The 18945-nt window shown below is 34.0% G+C and overlaps 2 protein-coding genes across 9 annotated transcripts in view; both read left to right on the top strand.

The window, feature by feature from the left end:
• LOC121124234 (rap guanine nucleotide exchange factor 2) overlaps positions 1-18448 on the top strand; it is a 113135-nt gene extending 94687 nt beyond the window's left edge. For 4 of the 8 annotated variants that reach the window (XM_071891060.1, XM_071891061.1, XM_040719386.2 and 1 more), the window contains 8 exons: positions 11323-11398; positions 11865-14615; positions 15084-15275; positions 15518-15923; positions 15996-16259; positions 16320-16397; positions 17025-17204; positions 18052-18448. In XM_071891060.1, coding sequence (XP_071747161.1) covers positions 11323-11398; positions 11865-14615; positions 15084-15275; positions 15518-15923; positions 15996-16259; positions 16320-16397; positions 17025-17204; positions 18052-18077 — 3973 coding nt within the window. In that variant the 3' untranslated portion in view covers positions 18078-18448. Of the gene's footprint in view, positions 1-11322; positions 11399-11864; positions 14616-15083; positions 15276-15517; positions 15924-15989; positions 16260-16319; positions 16398-17024; positions 17205-18051 lie in introns of all 8 variants that reach the window. The other 4 variants (XM_040719385.2, XM_040719388.2, XM_040719384.2 and 1 more) reach the window with 1 other exon arrangement.
• LOC121124235 (uncharacterized) lies at positions 7510-8788 on the top strand. Its single transcript, XM_040719391.1, has one exon. The coding sequence runs from the start codon at positions 7510-7512 to the stop codon at positions 8041-8043; it is 534 nt and encodes a 177-aa protein (XP_040575325.1). The 3' UTR covers positions 8044-8788.
• Positions 18449-18945: the final 497 nt, after the last annotated feature.

Raw genomic sequence — 18945 nt, 5'->3', positions numbered from 1 at the left:
AAAAGGGAAAAAGAAAGATCAAATAGTTGTAGTCGTTAATAATAGACGGTGAAAAAATGAGATAATATATATATATATATATATGACCCGACAACACAAAAGCAAGCTAGAAGGATTTTTCTCATAATGGACACTGGAACTTTTATTGGTAGTTTTCCATGAATAAAAGTCAATTTATATCAACAAATTACTCTCATAAACCATAAAGAGGTCCCGCAAATAACACTTAAACATATACAAAGTAATGGAAGGAGAAATGAACATATTTTAAGGTTGAAAAGGGTCATATTGGGACAATATCAGTCTCCCTAATCATATAAAGGTCCTAAATAATAGTATATATGTGCTCCATCAAGACAAAAAGTAGGTAGAATGATTTTTTTCTAAATTGACTTTGGATCTAATATTTGCTTTCTTCGACGGATATTTGTCCATTTTTATTAACAAATTATCGTTATTAACCCTTTGTGTGAGTTGCAATCTGCAAATGAATTAGTCAAAATTGATCCTTACAATAGAAGAATGAAACCTTGGTTGATTTACTGGTTGAAATGGGCTATATAGGGGCCAATATCCGTCTCTTAATTTGGCACATTTGGAAAATTACTTATAAATCAAATAACTGTGAATTCATCTGCTAGAAACTTATCATAGAGGTTAAGTAGACGTTCGGAGCAACATTCACAATGTGTATTGCGCAAAAACATGCATGGTATTTCATTTCCATCTAAAAATCAATAGGTGTGTATGTGGGTTAATTTCTCCTCATCCGCTCTAACAATTGTGTACTATGAATCCCATGTCCTCATTATTTTAACTATTATCGACTTGCATATTATAACATACTGCATTTGCATGCCCTTTCATACATGTCTGTGGGCCTTATGTTCCAAACTTGGGACGTGTATCAATTAAATACACGTTTATATCAAAATATTTTATTTTTATGCTAAATGTGGGTAGTGATGTAGAAAAACTTACAGATCTAATTCCAACATAATTTGTGTCAAAGAGGGTTAAATCAAATTCAGATTCTAAAATATAGCTAGAGTTCTTTTGATTCTATACTCATCCCACGGAGCCTATAATATATTTTATTGGGGGGGAAATCATTCTAACTTGCTTTTGCGTTGATGGGTTATTTAAATATTCGACTTTTTCTTTCATACGGATTACATCCGGCTTCTTGAATGAATAATTATCCTCAATTCCGAACAACAACTTATTTTTATTGACCCTTTGAGTGTTTTGCACATTTCACAATCGTAGCCAAAATTCATAGTTACTATGTAGTAGTAAGGAATTGACATATTTTATGGTTAAAAGGGTACACATAAAGATTCTTAACTATAGCTCCCATTCTTGGGTATCATAACTTGTGACATAAATTTGAAAAAAATGCCTATAATTGACTCAAATATGTCAATTTTAAATAAAAAAGCATAGATTTGGATCTTTTTCTATTCTTATTTTTGTTTTAAGATTGGTTTTATATTGACACACTATATATTATTTACAAGAGAGAGAGGAATTAGCAGTGGTTGAATATATATATATAAATATTTCATTTCTTTTTTGCAACTCACATATAGAGCATCCTTATTTAAGACTTCTTCTAGTTGTATATATCAACGTGAATAATTTGAGATCCCCCCCTCACTACTAATTCATGTATTTATATAAACATCCATATTACGCTTCTGTCCTCCTTTCGGGGTCAATAAAAAAACTAGGGATGTTATGGTCCCAAAATCCGAATCACACGCAAAAGCCGTTCCATAGAACAATCTTTCATCAATGACATCATTCATATAAATATCTACTAGTTACGTAGTAATGAGTAAATATTAGATATATTTTTTAAGCCTAATTTATACTTTAATTAGGCTTACATTTAAAAAAACAAATACTTACGTTTTTTAAAGATAGACAGTTGTATTAAACTCATTCAAATGGGTAATTGAGAATATTTATACTAATATTAGGTACAATAATGTCTTGTCAATTTTGAGCGTTTTTCAATGGGTGATGAGAGGGACGGACGGATACAACCCGACAAAAAATTATTAGCTCAATGTTTGACCCCCCTCAGCTCCCCAATTTTATAGCACAATTGACCTCATTTAAAATGGATTCGGACCGAATCAAGTATAAAATTTGAAATTATGACGTTAATACATTTAATCTAATTATAAAGAGTCTATTTTGTGTCATCGGGCGAAGAAGTACTATTTAAAAATTTCTAATCCAGGTATAGCGAAATTTAGAAATATGTTCCTAGTAAGTGAGAGACCCTAATCGGTAGAGTTGAGTAGTTTGTTAGGGGGGGAGCTAATTTTGATTCAATCAATCGAGAAAAGAAGTAGAAACATCCACAGATAACAACAAACTATAATGAATTTCTTTATGGTTCATGTATGAGAATTGCTTCTTTCTCGGGATCTTGATTCCTCATCATTTCTCAGGATTATAGAACATATTTATGATAAATAAAGGAATTTTTGCTTTTTACTAGAAAGTTAAATATTTCAAATTTAATGTAGTTTAAAAAAATCCGAAAAAAATAATTTTTCCCCGAAAAAATTTAATTTATACATTGATTTTTAAAAAAAAATTGAATAAATTTATGTTTCAATGAATAAGATTGGATTCTTTAATTTTTGCCAAAAAGTTCACTTTCCAAAAAAAAAATTAATTTTTAGAAATTTTTTCTCAAAAAATTTAATTTTTCAAATTTTTTCCCGAATAATTTAATTTCCCGTGAATTAATATGGATTTATCAAAAAAAAACCTTAATAAGAATGACTATCAAATCAATAAAAGCATATTTTTATGAAAATGTGATATTTATATAACTTGTAAATATCAAGTGTATATAAGAGCACGAGCGAGCGAGCAATCAACTAAAAAAATGGGGAATCCTTAAAAAGCCTTATTCCCCCACTCGACCTTTTTTTATTTATTCGATTATTAAATGGATATACTTGCATAGTTTGATACTACATAAATGTATATAATTTCAGTAGAAATTGCCTATTTCTAAGTCTCAAGTACCTTCTCAAATATAATGCTGTAGTTATATATAATCTTATGACAACAGCTTAAGAAATGAAGAAAATTTATTCTCCAGATTACCAAATCCAAAAAAAAGGTACCAACATACAAAAAGCACTAAATCAATATTGTTCACATTACTTTGAATAATTGAATAGGTCTAAGAAGTGCTGTCCAATGATTTGCAGTTCTCTTGTTGTATCATCAAAGTTCGTATGTTTCTCCTCCTTTGTGTTTCGCCACTTCCCATTCAAATTTTGCTATATTACCTTTCTTCGATAATTTACTTCATCTGCAGAAACAGCGAATTCCTTTAGTAGACCTTACACTATTTTTATATGAAGTTAAACTCTTTGCCTAATTAATCATCAATCCGGATATGGCACAAACCAACATTTCAAAACAATCCCAGTTTGAACCGAAATATCAATTAAGATCAAACAGAGCTGAGTTTCAACACTAAAAGTATGGGGTTGAAATAAGTTGACTTATCTGTAATACAGCCCCATTCACCTAGGTCGATTCTTGATGAAGTCCATCTACTTTTTTCCCTTTATTTTTATTGGTCCAGAGAAGTTAATTACTCAAAAAGTATATAAATATACATTATACATAGTTTCTAATTAAATCCCTAAACTTGACATTATTTAAGGTTTGATGTCACTCAAAGTAATGTCAATTTGAATTATATTCTTTTATTTAGAAAGCATTTCGCAACCCCCACTTTTGGAATTACTGCTGTAAAGTACCGAATGAGTTCCCTCCTCTAAAAATCATCAGGCTCTCAGACCGGTCTAGGATTTTCAGACTCAAGTACAACACTACATAGTATGTAGAAGAGAGAGAGAGAGAGAGGCTTTGCTCTTTAGGTAATCCACTCAAACTTGGAATGAGGAACGAATAGACTGAGAGGGAGAATCGTTTTTCGTCTTAAAATATAAATAGTACACGACTCATAATCTCTTTATTATTCGTAAAAAAATAGTAAGGAAGAAAATCTTAATAATAAAAAGACACACTTGAAGAGAAAGAAGCAAAAAGATAAATATGAAAAGAAGAAGAGATTTTCTTATTCTACCTACTCCTTCTCCTAACTTTTTCCCCCCTCCTTTTTCCCAAGTTTATTTTTGAGTTACAGAGGACTAATAAAATATATCTTTATTAATATAGATAATAAATTGTCATCATCATTATATTAGGTATGTTATTAACTTAATAAGGTTAGTACGGAGATACATCGATAATAAGGTGATGATTGTGTGGCTACTATTATGCCATATCCTGTATTTAATGATCTGATCTGATGCGATGTTATAGAAGAGATCTGATCTAGATCATAGCGATAAGAGACGAGGACATGATTTGATGTAAAGAGGAAATTGATGAATGATGATTCTTCTTGTTGTATAAATATTTATTTATATCTGCGTACAAGTTGGGAGGTTTAGGTACAAGTTGCAACATGCTTAAAGAAATTGTACATGTTGCAATTTCTTTGTCTTAAAATCCATTATTTAATTAATATACTTGGATCTTTCTATTGACCAAATAATTGCTTGATTTAAATCTATTTCAACAACAAGGTTATTATTATGAGTCATTATACATTTGAAATGTATAATGCCCCAAGAAAAGGAATATATTTGAGTCTACATTTGTCTTAAAATAATCAAAAATGGCAGCATGGACTATTCAACTATTGCTTGATCATCATCCCATGTACTGTGTAAATCCTTCCTTTAAAATTAGCCATCATATTTTTTGCTTGCAATAAGCACATTGCACAAGGTGAGATTTATTTCATTACAGAATTGAGCATTCTCGTTACCAACTCTAAATTGATGTTATCCTTTTATTTTGATCTATGATTTAGTTCATGGGTACTCAATGTGGTCCATATAGACTCTCCTGTGGGCATTTTAACTTATTATTGTGCGATATAATACATATTAATTAGTATTGTAAATAATTAATATATTACCCGTCTAAGGCTTTGATTTCCTAATGTGGTTCCGTGAAGCTATCAAGAAATATATCCCAAAATGTATATTAAAACGTCTGTGATTTAAAAAAAAATCAATCTGAAACCTAAATATTTTTGCCAAATTAGTAGTTACTTGTTCAGAAAAAGAAAATTAATCATAAGGAGGGGAGGAATATAAATTATTGCATTTTCCATATCAGAGACTGTACTTTTTATTGCAACTTGTACAAAATCCGAACAAATTACTTGTAAATTATACGAGTTGCGATCAAAAAATTAGATAAATCATTTTAAGTAAAGGACTTGGAGTACTTGGGAGGAGAATAATGCAATAATTGGATATTTTTTACCATTCAAGGGTCCTAGCTATCTCTATGGCTTTCTTCAGTCAAAGCTGGAATAAATAATACACAAAAGTAGAAAAAAATATATGTGTTGAAACGTATACTGATAATTTCTAGCCACACATCTCGTACTTTAAAATTCAGGAGTATCTAGCCTTTTGAAAGAGACTATACTATGTTTGTTGAAAGGACATATAACTACGTCATTTCAGCTCTTGTAGTTACCATAAAGGACCCATGAGGACCGGTCCTAGGACGGACAACTTTTAGAAAGGACCAAAGTATTTTACTTTTAGACCCATCAACTCTAATTATAGTACTAAGATTGTACAGTCTGCTTATACAAGTTACAACTCGTACAAAATTGCAACTCTTACGCAGCACATTTATACATCATTAAGAATAATACGTGTGCGTGTGTGACTCAAGGGGGGATTGCCTTTTTTGTGTTGTAGAGCTTTTTTTTTTTTGCAAGAAGGAATTTGTAATTGGAGGATGGAGAGAGAAGGTCGAAGGCTTGCTTTTCGCCAAATGAGAAAATCACCGCACATATTTCGCGCGGGAACTCAACCAACCAAAAAACAGAAGCCTTGAGGGAAATTTCCTTTTCATTCATATATATCCTCTCTCTTCCTCTCTCTCCTTACGATCAAAAAAGTGCCTTTCTTGAAGAGAGAGAGAATATACCATTTGAAAGCGGTGGTAAATGAAGCCTTACTCTCAACCACTCACACAAATATTTCTGCTTTATATATATATATATATATTAATAAATGTGTGTATGTGGTTTTTATTTTTGCAAAAGGCTCTTAGTCGTTGATTCCTTCTGGCGCACAAAAGAACTCAAATAGTAAAGTCACGTTTATCTGAGCATTCTCAAAACATATGTATTTTTAAGTGTGTGTTACTGTCTGTTTATTTAAATTTCAACGTGAAGAAGTTATGAAGGCGCTGATTTATTTTATCAGAGATACAATTTAATCAGTAGAGGCGGCGTAGCATCATCTCTCATCCCCCACCCTCATTTGAGTACAAGTGTATTTTGGTTTTTCCTATTAAAAAGCAAAAAAAACAAAACAATAGTGCTTGCTCTTTCCATATCATTTCGTCGTAAGCGGCTTCTCTCTCACCGCGATCTACGTACACATGTCCGAGAAGAAAAGCACTAAAAACAAAAAATTAAAAAAAATTATTGACGAATATTCCCTTACTAATACTAAAACAAAAATAAAAGTGTGGTATAATCAGTCTAATTAGGAGTGGAGCTATGTTAACTCCACATTTCGGAAATATCATCTCTGACTTTTCCACTTCTTCCGCTTCTTCGGCATCAGCACATAACAACAACAGTAGAAGTAATAATAATTCAAATAGCAGCAACAACAGTGGTAATCAAATCAGTCTTCATTCACACCACAACATACAGCAACATACACCTGGAAGTAGCCACCCCTCACATCATAGCAACGGCAATACTCATCACGCCTCTCACCAACATCACACCCCACATCCTCACCACCAACACCCTACTCCTCCCGCCATTCACTCATCCCCACATCTAAACAAAATTATTAAATCCAGTCGAGAAAACATGGAAACCAATAATAATAATAATAATAATAACGATTCCTCTGCGAATGCAAATACGACCAATACTTCTTCCTCCTCTTCAAATTCATCATCATCTTCCTCTTCGAACAACAACACCAATAGTAGTAGCAACAACAACAATAATATGCATCTCCATCACCACAACAACAGCTCATCCTATGGAACTGGTGGATCCGCGCCAGGACATCCACCAAAGGCTTGGGAAAAGTCTGGTGTCAACTTCGACGTAGATGAGTACAAGTTGGAATATATGGATCTGGACGAATTCCTTTTAGATAACAATATGAATTTGGACTCTGTACTCAACAACAACAACAACAACAACAGCAAGGGGGTAATGCGAGCGTCCTTGAAGCCGTTGCTGAAGAACAACGATCTCGCTCACAACTACTACGATGTTCTAGTAATGGAGCTACTGGCGGCATTGTAGGCCGAATCCATCCTCCCCAACCCCCACCATCTTCCTCCTTAGACATACCCGTACAAGTTGTATCCCCACAACAGCAAGCACTACGCATGCCACCCCGCTCTCCAGACGACGTAGTTGTCAAAAGCGAAAATGAGGGGAGTACTCCTGTAGAGGCATTGCGCATCTGCGGTGGAACAAACGATGATGGAACCCCCAACAACTCTCTACATCACCCACAACTCCATGCTCCGCATCACGTCCACGTGCAACAGCAGCAGGTGCAACAACAAGTGAACCACCACCATGCACATCACACTGTCGCTCATGAGCTGATGGATCCGTCACTACGGATATCCGGGTATTTCGGGGGAAGTGGTAGTATATCCGATGATAATTCCCGTAAGAAGAAGAAAATCCTTGTCTCAGATGAGAAAAAAGATGATAAATACTGGGAGAGACGACGGAAAAACAACATGGCCGCAAAGCGCTCACGGGATGCACGACGTGCCAAAGAGAATCAAATCGCTATTAAAGCTAGCTTCTTGGAGAGGGACAACAAAGCCTTGGCTCATGAGCTCTCCAAGGCCAGAGCTGAGAATCAAATCCTTAGAGAGAGACTTAGCAAATATGAAATCATATAAGGAATCATTCCCCCCATTGTTAAAAAGAGAAAGGCTCTCACTTCAACCCCCACCCCCCTCAACACACAACATATTTATTTTAAGAAACAATCTCTCATACCAAGATGATCTCTCCCTCCGTCAATGCAAAAAACAAAAACAAAAAAAAAAACCTCTCTCCTTCTTTAATTATTAATGAATCATTATTTATAACTTAATCATATATTATTATAATAATTAATTGTTCGTGATATTAATATAATTATAATTGGCTACATTTATATATATGTCCAAGAAAGAAACTTGGATTTCTATTAAACAAAAAGTATCAAAACAAAAATATATATGACTATATTCAAACATATTCAATGACTGCAACCATTTTTTTTAGTGTTTGTAATACCCTACATAATATCATTCTTTTAACGTCATCATTTATTATTAGACCACTCATCACCTCCTCTTCCCCCTCCCTTTATTGAGGAGTTGCCTAAGCAACCTTTGAGTTGTCTCATATATGTATGTATATGACCGAATGTCACTCTGCCCTTCACCATTCTCCATCCTCCTAATTCCTGACTCAATAACACTGATAATTTACCAGATTCAGTAGCTACATTAACAAATTAACAACAGATCCATTACTTTTTTTTTTTTTTTTCATGGATGGTTGATAATTATAATTAACAAATTAATTTCTTTATTATTTATTTTTTAACCATTGGTGCTATCACTCTTACTTTCGAAAATAAATATTCTCAAAAGATCTATTTCCATTTTATTGGGTGGGTAGGTTTTTTTTTTTTTTCTTTACTAAACTCGGGAGGCTTCAGAAAAAGACCATAAAGTTTTTGTTATTTTTAAGATTCAAAGCTTTTTTAAAGTCTTGGTGTTGAAGATAAAGGATTAAAACATTGACTGGTATGCCTAATGTTGAAAGATTTCAAAAGCATATTTAAAATGGTTTAATCATTTTTGTAGAACTCTAATTATCCGTTTTGCAAGTTGGAAAAGGAGAATTTTTCTTCAAATTCACAAGGATTGAAGAATAATAATTCATAGAGGGGCTTTAAGACATTAATTGCACAATTGTTTTAGTTCAGTTTCTAAATTATTCTACTAAAGCTAAAATAACCTTAAAAAACTTTTAAAAAAAACAGAGGTTACATTTTCATTTTAACTCTTATTACAATCCTGCCTGACGAGTTATTTAACAATTCATAAAATGTTTGTCTGTAGAAGGGAAAAATTGCACAAAAATCGACTTAAAAAGAAAATATACAGAAAGAAAGGCCAGAATATTTTATTTAAAAAACATAAATATACTTACTAAAAAAAAAAACAGACCTAACGAAAATAATTATTAATTTCTATCAACTAATTATTATTATTAATCAACCAAATTACACTCTTAAAGTAGGCAAAATGGATTGTCACAATCAAAGAAGGATAAATGCACTGAGTTTATGGTTGAAAGGGGTCATATCGGGCCCAATATAAGTCTCTTAAATCTAATAGTCTATGATTAAAATGATTACCCCCAGTTATTTGAATACACAGCCCATAATTGACGCACAAATTTTATGAACCAAATATTATTTTTGGCCCTTGGTGTACATCATTGAAGTAAGATTCTAAACTATAGCTCAAATTCTTGTGCATCTCCACTCATCCCAGTAATTGCAATATATTGTTTTAAAAATGCATAATAGAATCAATATAAATATAATTATAATATTTTCACTGGACTAATGCTATTTTAAATGTAGAAAATTCTCCTCTTCATAGCAGTAACTCATTTTCTCCCTCCAAAATCATATAAAAGGCAGCTGATATTGACAATGGTCTTAATTCAGGTGTACCATATGTCTCGCTCTCGCCTTCTCCTATCGCACTTTTGCACAAATCCCATCTGTACTTATAGGTTAGTAGGTGCAGGTCATGAAAGAAACGTTGCTTTCCAAGATACTTTTAAAGTACGTCAGAATAATCTCATATATTTATTCTATATATAAGGAAGATTAATAATAATAATTGTATTATTATTCTGTCAAATGAGGCTTCTTTTTTCTTTCTACGTACTATGAATGAAAGGTGGTCCTTGCTTTGTCGTGTATCTGTGTATAGTAGTATGTATGTACTACACATGGTTAAGACACCCCGTGTTTATTTGAAAAGAAAAGCTGAGGGAGAAGAGAATGATGAATATTCAGTCAAAGTGTCAAATTATATATATATATTTTTTTTTTCTGCTGACTTTTCGAATTTTACTCCTCTTTCCTAGTGTTTTCTCTTTCTTTTTGTATAAAGAAATATATCGACAAGATGATGTATATCCTAACTGTGTGTACATATAACCGATTTTTGTTTCTTACCTATTGAAAGTATGTGTGGTCTGTCAACACAAAAGCAGGGTAGAATGGTTCTTTTCAAAAATGAAATCCGAAGGATTAGTTGGAAAGGTATTCTTTGTTGAATAATGATAGTCAAGAAATTACTTTTATTAACCCTTTGGGAGAGTCTCAAATTGCACTCTAAAAGTAGTCTAAATTGATGGTTATTATTCAGTAATAGGACTTATTTCATGTATATTTGAAAGGGTCAATATAAGACAATAGCTTTAAATCTTGGGTATCGTAACTCAATTCAGAAATTTGAATAATAATAAGGCTTAAATTGACACAAATATCCCTCTGAATTATTGGGTTGTACATCAACATTCTAACCCTCAGGATATGAAGACTCTTAGCCGTCACGACGTTTTATTTGAGTAACTGCGAGCTGCTATCAGAGCTAGACTGGGGGATGTATTATGGGAGTTACATAAAGTCTAAAAAGGGCACGCCCAAAGCCCCATCAAAACAAAGTGAGTTAGAACGATTTTTCTTACAATTGAGTTGGAATGATTATCGTTCATTTCTATTGACAAATAATTCTTACTAACCTTCGCTAATGGCATTTAAAGTAGCCAAAGTGCAATCGTCACAATAACAGAAGGAAAAAGTGATAAAGTATATGGTTGAAAGGGATCATATTGGGTCCAATATAAGGTTCTTAATTAAAATAAAGGTTCTGAACTATACCTAAAATTCTTGGATATTGTATCTCGTGCAAGAAATTTGAATAATGAACTTATAATTTACTCAAATATGTCTATGAAAAATTGAGCTACATGTTCAAATATGTACCTAGTTAAAAAAAAATTGGGATTTTCTTTTTTTAAAGATTTTTTAAATGTTGGGGCAACACATGTGCCAAATCTATCTTCAAAACAACCCTTTTATTTATTTTTATTTTCAGTTTTGGCAAACGAATTGGCGGAGCCTCACGGCGACATAATGAGTGTCTCATACTGGAACCCTCCGAAATGATTGTTGTACGTATTTTTACTTAACATTTGTACATTATTATTAGAGAGTTCCTTTCTGGGTTAATTTTTTTCCCCTGCGCAAAGAATATAAAAAAACTGGCCTTGTCAAAGTCAATTTTCTGATTTGATAACGTTTCTCTTTTTTGTTTAAAAACAAAACAAAAAAAACTATCACTTCAATAGTGCTATTTTACTTAGTGTGTATCGTTCATAAAAAATGGAAACCACAAATCATTTCTCATATCTCAGAACCATTAAATTATTCTGAGCATGGTACACAATGCTTATTACTGATGAACCAAATATGTATTAAGTGTAATTTTAGACTCATAGCATCATCATATTTGGGACGGTGAAAGAGGCCTAATAATTCGCCAGGAGACCCTGCAAATATTAACCCGAAAATAGGACCTTTTTTAAACAATATATATATAAAAACCTTGCTCATTTTCGTAATTTTTTCATTTTTCAGATTGATTACGTGGATGGTCGTGGAAGGACAGAGAAAATCATTGATTCCTCTTCGTCCTCATCCAATAGTAATAATAACAATACTAGCGATGTGGTCACTGTTCAACAAACCTATCTCAGTGAACCTGAGGAAATCCAACGACCCCCTCCACGGAAACAACACGGCTCTGATTCTAGTTCTGCATATTCAGGCTCTGACACAATGCTACAATCTGTTGAGGAAATGGATCTTAGTGGACTTTTGGAGTCTGTTGTTGACTCTGATGTCGAAGAAGAGGAGGAAGACGATGAAGAGGAGGAATCCACTGGCGAGTCTCCCCTTATTGTACGGGATGCCGTTAGGGATTGTTTAGAAAAGGATCCCTCGGATAGAAGTGATGATGATGTCGAGGTATTACTTGAATTTACACAGCATCTCAAGGCATTTACTAATATGACAATGAGTGTGAGACGAGCCCTTGTCTCCACTATGGTCTTTGCTGTTGTGGAAAAGGCCGGAACTGTTGTCATGACTGATGGAGAGGAGCTAGACTCGTGGAGTGTCATTATCAACGGCTCGGTGGAGATTGAGCGATGGGAAGGAGGCAACAAGGAGGAACTACATTTAGGAGACTCCTTTGGAATCACTCCCACAACTGAAAAGCTTTACCACAAGGGTATTATGCGTACTCGAGTCGATGATTGTCAATTTATTTGTGTCACACAAAATGATTACTACCGCATACTTCATCAAGGAGAGGAAAACCAATTTCGACATGAGGAAGATGGAAGGCTTGTCATGATTACTGAGCATCGACGACCTGAAAAAGCTGATTCCTCTCGATCCACCACTCCCATCAATAATCAGTCATCACACCACTCCCGTGGAGGCCACGTCGTTATTCGAGGAACTCCTGAACGCCTCACCGCTCAATTAGTTGAAGACGGCTCTGTTGATTCTAGTTTTATCGAGGACTTTTTACTGACATATCGTACCTTTATCAGTGATCCTATTGTTGTTTTTAACAGACTCTTGGAATGGTTTGAAGACGGATCCCTTAGAGACAAAGTAACACGTGTCATACTTCTTTGGGTCAATAATCACTTTACAGACTTTGAAACAGATCTTCGTATGATGACTCTACTCGAAAAGTTTGAAAAATCACTCGAGGCTGAAGGCATGAACTCTCAGCTTCGAATGATGAACTTTGCATGCGCAGCTAAGGCTAGAAAAAGGACGGTTACGCTCACCCGGTCGTCGAGAGAAGAGTCACTTCCCTTTCAGGTAATTGGAGGGGCCTCCTCTGGGGTTTTCATTTCAAAAGTAGAGTCAGGATCTAAAGCTGAAGATGTAGGACTCAAGAGAGGAGATGAAATCCTTGAAGTGAATGGACAAATTTTCACAGCACTCAAGCTGCCAAGAGCTCTTGATGTACTGAAAGGTGTTTGTCATTTGAGCATCACTGCCAAATCCAATTTCCTTGCATTTCAGGAGGCTCTACTCCATCAAAATAACCCCACCTCTCCTAGAACGCGAAAAACGCTGGAATCCTCTCTCTCTGCAGATGACTTTGCACATGCACCTCGAATTGGTCATACAAATCGGAGTCCATCATCACCTCAAATCTCCAAGTGTTCTTCCAAATCTTCTGTCATTGCTTCAAAAACGCACAAACTCAACCGAGCATTTAACAGACTCCTACATAAACCTAAGAGCATGATATCCATGGACACTGTGGATGACTCCTCCGTCATCAACTCTAATTACTATCCCAACAACAATAACAATAATAGTAGTCTCTCAAATCCTGACTTAACAGACAATTCATTTGAAGAGACTTATACTGCGGCCTCAGTTGCTGCAGCTAATAGTTATCCTGAACACGTGCTCAAAATCTATAGAGCAGATCAGTCTCTTAAATATCTATTAGTGCATAAGGAGACCACCGCGAGAGAAGTTGTGATGCTTGCACTACAGGAATTTGGATGCACGGAACCAAGTTCCAATTATGCTTTAGTAGAAGTGACTGTAGCCGAAGGGGGATTTGTTAAGCAGCGTCGTCTCCCTGATGCTCTTCAAAATTTAGCGGAAAGAATGGGTCTTGCCTCTCGCTATTATATTAAAAGTGTGGGCTGTTCAGAGACTTTACTACCCGATGATGCAGCCGCTGAATTGCAAAAGGACTCATCTGTGAGTCTTTTGCATTTAAATAGTGTGGAGGTAGCCACTCAACTCATGGTCGAGGACTTTACCATATTTCGACAAATTGAGGGGACAGAGTATGTAACAGACTTGTTTGGGAAAAAGTCCCGATATGGAAATCCGAACCTCACACGCTTTAGTCAACTCGTAAATCGTGAAATGATGTGGGCCATCACAGAAATTGTCATAGAGAGTTCGAATCTAAATAAACGTATGAGGATCATAAAACAATTCATAAAAATTGCTCGACAATGTAAGGAAACTCAAAATTTTAACTCTATGTTTGCTATTATCTCGGGTCTTGGACATGCATCCGTTTCAAGACTCAAAGCCACTTGGGAAAAGGTTCCTGCTAAATATCTAAGGATATTTCATGAAATGCAACAACTTATGGATCCAAGTCGTAATATGTCACGCTATCGAAACCTTGTCAATGGAGAGGACGTTCAGCCTCCTATTATTCCCTTTTATCCTATTGTGAAAAAGGACCTCACCTTTATTCATATCGCCAATGATTCCGTCATTGATAATCTAGTCAATTTTGAAAAACTGAGAATGATTGCTAAAGAAGTAAGATTTTTATTTTATTTTCAATACCCCCATATTAGTGTTAATATTAATAATGTCTTGTCTCTGCATCTTGTTTAGTAAATTTATAACAATAATAATCTTATTTTTCTTCATCTTTCTTTCTCAAGACATTTTCTATTTTTTTTTTTTTTTTTCTGGTTGTACTTTTATTGAGATTGAATAGAATATATAAAAAAAAAAAAAATGTTTTGTATATTTCTATAAATCCAAATGAAAGTTTGACATTATGCAAATCAGGAGAAGAGGTTGAAAACAAGAAAAATAATATTATACAAAAAAAAAAAAAGATTTCTTCATCTTTGTATAAAGACAAGCTGATAATATACATATAGTCTCAAGAAGATGTCTATGACATTTATTGATAGAGAGTATAATGTCATTAAAATCATCTCCGAGAAATACATAATTTATTTTAATTTGTTTAATATTAAATGTTTTATTTATTAGGTTCGAAGTTTAACTAATATGTGCTCCGCTCCACTGGATTTATTCTCCATGTTGGAATTGGGAGGACAACAACCCTCCAATGCCATGGTTGCTATGAATCAATTGAGTACCGGTGGTCAACATTTAGCAACCGTTAATCGACGTCGTAAAAAGACAACGGGCCTCCCAAATCCTAAACGAATGTTTGAAGAGGTGCGAATTAATATCTGGATAGTTAGTTCTGTGTTTGTCCTTATTTTTTGGAACTGAATGGTTCAGTCCCTTCCAGTTCAGTCCTTGATGACGTCACTCAACTTTATTTTTCTCCTTGTTTAATCAGTTCTATACTGACAGTCCTAAGACTGGACCAAATAAATAAGGACCGACACACTACTACTCTTGTATATAATGTTGTATTTATATCGTATTGTATTTTGTTTGTTCTTCCTACATAGGCACAAATGGTGCGCAGAGTCAAGTCTTATTTGAAGAACATGAGAGTTGTTATAGAGGAAGAAGCATTGCATCGTATGTCCTTGGAGTGTGAGCCCCCTCCTGGGGGTATTCAAAATCTATCCTCATCCACTTCTTTCACACTACCTTCTCATGCATCCTTGTCCTCTTCTTCTTCCTCAAGTCATCATCATCATCACCATTCAGCCATGGGAGGATTGAAAAGGAATCCAAGTCCTACACCTTCTGCAGTCAGCAGCACTTCATCCAATTCTGAAAGAAAGGTAACTCTACCACCGCATGGTGCTTCAACTACAACATCCTCCAACTCCTCAGCAATCCCACCTCCACCCCCATTACCCAGCACATCATCCTCGGGCTCTTCATCTGGACATCATCAAAAGTTTGGTAAGTCTTGTATATATTCTATCCATTCCTTGTTGTATTTTATCTCATCTGACAACCTCTCCATAGGAGCAGCTAGTCCTCATGCAGTCAAGAAACTTTTGTCACTTAGTGAGCAAGCCAAACCAATTCGATCCTCAAGTTCCTCTTCCAAAAATACTATTCCACAACCTCCGCTTCCCCCACCACCCCACCGCTCGCATCACGGTCATCATCAGGGACATCTTCATCATCATCCTCCAGAGCCAATCTATCCCATACCAGTGGATTTAACTGCGGAGAGTAGTTCAGTCACGTCCATAACTGCGTCACGTAGAGTCAAGTATCATCACCCTGCAAGTAAGACTCATTCACACATTCAACGCTAAATATTCCACGTTCTTAATTACTCTTTATTAGGTTCTGTCACGTCCACAGATAGCGGATTGAGTTCCTATGATGACTACTCTCGACAATTATCTTATTCTAGACGTCGACGTGAGTATACATAATGGCTTCATAAATATTTTGTGAAAAAATTTCAGAAAATCCAAAGCTGTTCACAAAAAAGTAATTTTTGGAGAGTAAAATCTGAAAAATTTAATTAAATTGTAAATATTAAATTAAAACAAAACATATATATGTGGTTTGTCAAGGTAAATAGAAATACAATGTTAGACCATTATGTATGTATTCGGATTTGCTAGATCTCTCAATTTGATGTAAAGTCAGACAGATTTTAATTTCATCGAGTATAACAGCGCTATGTTAACACCATATAATTCTAGAAATTATATGATAAATAGTAACAGTATATATAATCTTGACGTTACTATTCAAAAACCTGGTGAAAGTCAAACATCAGTTGGAGAAGCGTTATGGTATAACCTTGTATTTATATTAATTTGATGTCGTGTCACGCGTACAAAGAGATTGTTGTTTAAGTTGCAATCAAAAGAAAAGGTGGAGCATTTCAAATGAGTGCATTTGTAGTTGGTCATTAAAATTAAATAAGAGTCTTTAAGACAAAGAAATTACAACTGATACAATCTGGTTGTACACACATTACAATATGAAGAAAATCGCAGCTTTTACACAATATAACAATTATTCTTGTCTCTACAGGAGTTCCACCACCTCCACTGGCCCCTCCCATGGGATTTTCTCCTCCTATGAAGGAGGAATTCTCTACTCAGTCAAGGAACCGTAATAGAATTTCAAAGTCACAGCAACAATACTCTTCAGCCTACTACATCATGTCTGACCCCTGTGGTGCCGGCGGCGATGATGACGATGAAGATGATGGTAATGTATTTTTTTTCTAAAACTATAAACCAAGTAGTGACACAGGCCTGTTGGCTTGGCTCTGTGAAATCGCATACCCCAGGATGTCACTTTCTATGATACCACGTTAATCTGGGCTTTGTTATCCTTTCCCCTCATGACCTTTTCAATGGGTTGTGTACCTCTTTTAGAAACAAACATGTTAATTTGATTCACTGAGTGAATTCATGGAGTACCACCCATAGTTGTAGTCCTTAAAATGAAGGAAAACTCGATCACTTAATCCCAATTAATATTATTTATTTGTATTTAAGGAACGGTCTTGACTGGACTAGAACCGAGACAACATACATTATAGAAGGGTTGTGATTAGAGTTTTAAAAACTATGCCCTAAAATGAGATTTTCCTAATCTCTTAATATTATGCTTTAATTCTTGGGTAGCCCAAGGGGATTTGTTTTGATATGGTATATGTAAGTACTTGCACATTATGTGAGTATATACTTTGTACATGGCAATAGAATAACTACTTATCAGTATATTATAGTGAAAAGGCCTTCTTTTTTTAGTCCTATGGAATAAAGGTTCCTCATTAACGTGGTGGATCAATTTTGAAGTTATTAGAATTTAAAGCAATGGATTTAATGTAGTAAAACAATATGTCTCACTCTCTTTACGCTCCTGCGCTAATCCCATCTCTGTAGTATGTCATATACATCAGGGATCACTTTATAGGGTGATCCCTCTATACACGCTTGATGCTACATACACAACCCCCTACAAGACTTCATAAAAAACGATATTTTGTCATTCAATCATACATTTATAAAAAAACTTTTCTATATTAATATAGATTTATTTTGTATAGGTGATGAGCAAGTCTCAGCAGTTTGATGTATGCTAAAGATATAAGAAAGAATGATGAAACCTCTCAACAATTGAACACAACAACCTACGTCCGCACGTCAAAGGAAAATGAAGAAAAAGTGAAAGAACATGAAAGTTGTTGTCCCTCTTGTTCTTGGAACCCACAAAAACTTTTGTGAATGTTGTGTTTTTTATTATTACTATTATTATTTATATATCCAAACTGATGATAACAAAATATATATATATATTAAAAAGAAGAATATTTATCAAATGATACTTGAACCGGACCACAATATGCAAATTCCCTTCTTTTCTTTTCTTTCTTGAACAAGTACAAAAAAAAAAAAATACAAAACAATAAAACTTCTGACCATTTATAACAACATTCAAAGAAACGACTACTTATTTTTTATTTATTTTTTTCGGGGAAGCGTCTGTTAATATATAATATACCTATCTATAATATATATATAAATAATGAATTATTATTTTTTTTTTTTTTTAAATCATTATAATATCATAATTATCAATATCATTCATATTTTAATATTTATCAAAAAAAAAAAAAAAAAAATCAATCCATCTTTTTATACAAACAAAATTATTTTTAAGATTATAATAACTAAATATATTCCTTCATCATAATTAAGAAAAAAACAAATATAGACACACGCCTATTACATATATATATATATATATATCAATTATATATTTTCTATATAAATATAACTATACTATCAACAGTGTTGTGATGAACGAACACATTTTTGATTTTCTTTCAATTACTTATAAGTGTTAAATCGGTCTCAAAAAACGAAAATATATATTATACCATATCGGTTTGTTATGCTCACAGCTTATATGACGTAGTTACTAAGTCCTTTTTGCTGTG

Source organism: Lepeophtheirus salmonis, chromosome 9 (assembly GCF_016086655.4).
Source record: "Lepeophtheirus salmonis chromosome 9, UVic_Lsal_1.4, whole genome shotgun sequence".
NCBI classification, from domain to species: Eukaryota; Metazoa; Arthropoda; class Copepoda; order Siphonostomatoida; family Caligidae; genus Lepeophtheirus; species Lepeophtheirus salmonis.
Note: the sequence above shows the minus strand (reverse complement) of the source record. Positions and strands in the feature narration are given on the sequence as shown.

Bases quoted from the DNA above. Each gene is read 5' to 3' on its own strand.
- LOC121124235 (XM_040719391.1), top strand. From the start codon at position 7,510: ATGCCACCCCGCTCTCCAGACGACGTAGTTGTCAAAAGCGAAAATGAG.